The sequence below is a fragment of the Vollenhovia emeryi genome, unplaced genomic scaffold (assembly GCF_000949405.1).
Source record: "Vollenhovia emeryi isolate VEMERY1.0 unplaced genomic scaffold, V.emery_V1.0 DF939324.1, whole genome shotgun sequence".
NCBI lineage: Eukaryota > Metazoa > Arthropoda > Insecta > Hymenoptera > Formicidae > Vollenhovia > Vollenhovia emeryi.
In genome coordinates, this window is record NW_011967042.1 from 55897 (window position 1) to 59459 (window position 3563).

General features: G+C 37.1%; 1 protein-coding gene across 1 annotated transcript; it reads left to right on the forward strand.

Moving 5' to 3' along the window:
- The first annotated feature begins 901 nt into the window (after positions 1–901).
- LOC105558655 (peroxisomal biogenesis factor 19) lies at positions 902–3557 on the forward strand. The gene is made up of 5 exons (XM_012006454.1): positions 902–1226; positions 2130–2312; positions 2383–2528; positions 2990–3220; positions 3286–3557. Exons 1-5 carry the CDS (start codon positions 1160–1162, stop codon positions 3508–3510), a joined length of 852 nt encoding a protein of 283 aa, XP_011861844.1. The 5' UTR covers positions 902–1159; the 3' UTR covers positions 3511–3557.
- Positions 3558–3563: the final 6 nt, after the last annotated feature.

Below are 3563 nucleotides of genomic sequence, written 5' to 3' on the forward strand. Positions count from 1 at the left end.
TTGATTTCTTAGTCCCAGTCTGTCCCAGTCTACAATAGATGATTTAAGCCCTAAGCTTTAGGAAATTGACCAATCACGGTCAAGTATGAGTAGAATACACGACTGTGATTAGTCAATTTCTTAAAGCTTAGGGTTTAAGTCCCAGTCTACAATAGAGATTTAAGCCCTAAGCCTTAAGAAATTGACTAATCACAGTCGCGCATTCTTCTCATACTTGACCGTGATTGGCCAATTTCTTAAAGCTTAGGGCTTAAATCATCTATTGTAGACTGGGACTAAATCTCTGTTGTAGACTGGGACTTAACATGATTGGCTGGATCTAAAAGTATTAAGCCCGCTGCAGACGATGCTATTTTTCCTGCTGGATTGCTTGCAATTTAGTAAATTACTAGGAATCCTGAATGCTGAGTGGTGCAATGATAGTAATTTACTAAATCGCAAGCAATCCAGCAGGAAAAATAGCATCGTCTGTAGCGAGCTTTAGTCCCAGTCTACAATAGATGATTTAAGCCCTAAGCTTTAAGAAATTGGCCAATCACGGTCAAGTACGAGTAGAATACACGACTGTGATTAGTCAATTTCTTAAGATCTCTATTGTAGACTGGGACTTAGCTAATGGCCGCGTTCAGCAGACACAACTGTTGAGTGAGCGCTCGGTATGATTGGCTAATACTTTTAGATCCAGCCAATCATGTTAAGAAATCATTGAGCGCTCACTCAACAGTTGTGTCTGCTGAACGCGACCAATCATACTGAGCGCTCACTCAACAGTTGTGTCTGCTGAACGCGGCCATTGTAGCGGAGGCTTTACGACTACGATTTTACGACTTCTATGTAGACGAGGCTTTATACATTCTCCATGGGTACGACATACGCCAAAACTTGCGCGCTATCTACGTTTACGCTTGCGTCTTTGTCGTAATAAACTATTACGTTGCTCTGTGTTCGGATCCTAACGATTACTAAGCGTTTTTGATTGTCATTTTTTTATATTTAATTTTTTTAGTCTTAAATTAAAATTTTCAGATCTGCATATAATTTATCACGTTGCGTTCCACATCGGTGACTCGGCCGTCGTAGATGAGAGCATCGTCTTTCTTGCAAGTTTGCAAGACAATATTGTTTTTATAAATTAACAGAGTATTGCGATCGCGCAAATATGACGGACAATGTCAAAGAAGTAAAACGTGAGACAGAGGATGAAGAATTGAACGATTTATTGGCCAGTACGTATATCTCGCTTACAAAATAGGTCTAACCTTACAAAGTTCTGTGTCGTAATTTTGGTTCTACAAAGGCAATGTAAAAGAGAAAAAGTTATATAACAAATTATTTTCTAATTTTAAATCAATTTAATAATTTTGACGCTAGAGAAATGTATGTTGTAATAATGTTTTATACTTATTTTGTAACCTGTTAACACTTTAAAACTTTGCAATATATTACTTCAACATGCAAAATTGATTACATTATCATTTATTATAATCAGGGCATAGAAGTAACGCGTTACTTGTAACACTGTTGTCGTTACAAGTTACTTTTTTTCTGTAACTGTAACAACTTTAATATAGTTACTTTTTACATATTTTTCAAGATCAATCTTCAGGCATCAATCAATGTTCGTAATCTATTATTATTATTAAAATTATTACGGTGAAAATTTGAATGTAAAATAGAGTACAGTTAAGAGCTTTAGCCATATTTGTACATTTCACAGAAAACATTTTTTATTTACACATTTTGAGCGTTTTAAAATTTATCTTTTTAAGGCCTGGTTTTACCAAACGTCGCTTAACTTTAAGCTTAGTTTAATTCATATCTGTCTCTTTCTAAAGTAACAGTTGGAAAAAGAAAAAAAACGAATTAAGCCAAGTTTAAAATTAAACGATGTCGGTGAAACCGGACCTTAATTTTTCATGGTTTTGGTTTGTTCAATCTTGTTCTAGAATTGAAAAGTAAAGGAAAAGGGAACAATTCGTTATTTTTTCAGTAACGGTAACTAGTTACCTTTAAACAGTCATTTTCCTATCCCTGATTATAATTATTTAAATAATTTAACAAAAAATGTTTGTGACATGTCAGTCTAGTTTCACTTATTGTAAATACCAATTTTTTAATCTTATTTTTAGGTGCTCTACAAGATTTCGACAAAGTATCTATATCGAATGACAAAAAAGATGACGACACGGGTACAGAGGATTCGCAGAAGCAACCAGATAAGCATGAAATGTCCGAGGAGAAGTGGACGGAAGATTTTCTCAAACAGACGGCTGATCAGTTTGAGAAAAACTTGCAAAATCTATTGCAAAACGGTGAGACAATGAAAGATACGCGAAGGAGGCGAAACAAAAATTGTACATTGCTGTAATTTATTATTATTAGGAGATAGCGAACTGGAGACAGCTTTGCAGAAGCTTGGACAGACGTCGGCCGGTAACGCGGCGGATGGGAAAGACACGAATGTAGACTTTCAATCAGCCATTTCACAAGTTCTAAAAGATCTTACTGCAAATTCCGAAAATTTACAGGTAGAGGAAAGTTAATTGTGAGACAATTATGAGACACGATCCTGATACAAGACAGCGGGGTTTCTGCTAAATTAATAGGCGTCGTCTGTTGGTTCCACCATGAATGTATTGCCCTTGGAGTGAAATCTGTTTAGTGGACAATTCATTGCGAGATCGTGCGAAATTGGATATTGAAAACCCACTGTCTCATACTAGAAACTTATCTCATACTAAGGAACGTTTTTTTAATGATATCCAATCTTTGTAAATACATATAGTGCATCTTGTGTATCAATGGTGCTTTAAAACGAGTTCAAAATTGACAATAGTTTGTAGCAGTAACATTTGTCTACCCTGAGTTCACTTTATGCACTATTTAACATACCTTAGAGACTGCAGAAGTAATAATATAGTAATGTCATTTTCCATGCATTTCCCTAATAAAATCGAATTCTGATCGAAGTAGATAAAATACATTTTAGAGTGAAGCAGACGTGGCGGCTATGCTCGGGCAAACATCTCTCGACGGCGACACTGGTGACATATTACCGTTTATGCAAGGAATGATGGAGCACCTCTTGTCAAAAGAGATTCTCTATCCGTCTTTGAAAGAGCTGTCGGATAAATATCCGGCATGGTTGGAGGAGCACAAGGCAACTCTGAACCCTTCTGACTTGCAGAGGTATACAAGACAGTCGGAGTTGATGCGAAAGGTACATGCGTAACGAACCGAACTCAAGCCGAAGCTTACGATTATAATGTATATATTTTGTGCAAGGTGTGCACGGAGTTGGAAAAGGAGAAGGAAGACGACGCGGAGGACGTTAAGCAACGTCGATTCGAGTGCGTGTTGAAACTCATGACGGAAATGCAAAATTATGGTCAAGCGCCCGACGATCTCGTCGGCGAACAGTGCTCACTCTTTCAGTTCGATTCCGAGGGCAATCCTACCCTTCCATTTCCACCTGGAGTAGATTCGCAGCAAGACTGCTGTATTATGTAAATACATATGAACAGCAGCTATCTGAATGTTTTCTGGAACATTATATTTGTTTT

Coding starts and splice junctions, on each gene's coding strand:
- LOC105558655 (XM_012006454.1), top strand. CDS start 1,160: ATGACGGACAATGTCAAAGAAGTAAAACGTGAGACAGAGGATGAAGAA. Junction 2,313..2,382: donor GCAAAATCTATTGCAAAACG/GTGAGACAATGA, acceptor TATTATTATTAG/GAGATAGCGAACTGGAGACA. Junction 3,221..3,285: donor AGTCGGAGTTGATGCGAAAG/GTACATGCGTAA, acceptor ATTTTGTGCAAG/GTGTGCACGGAGTTGGAAAA.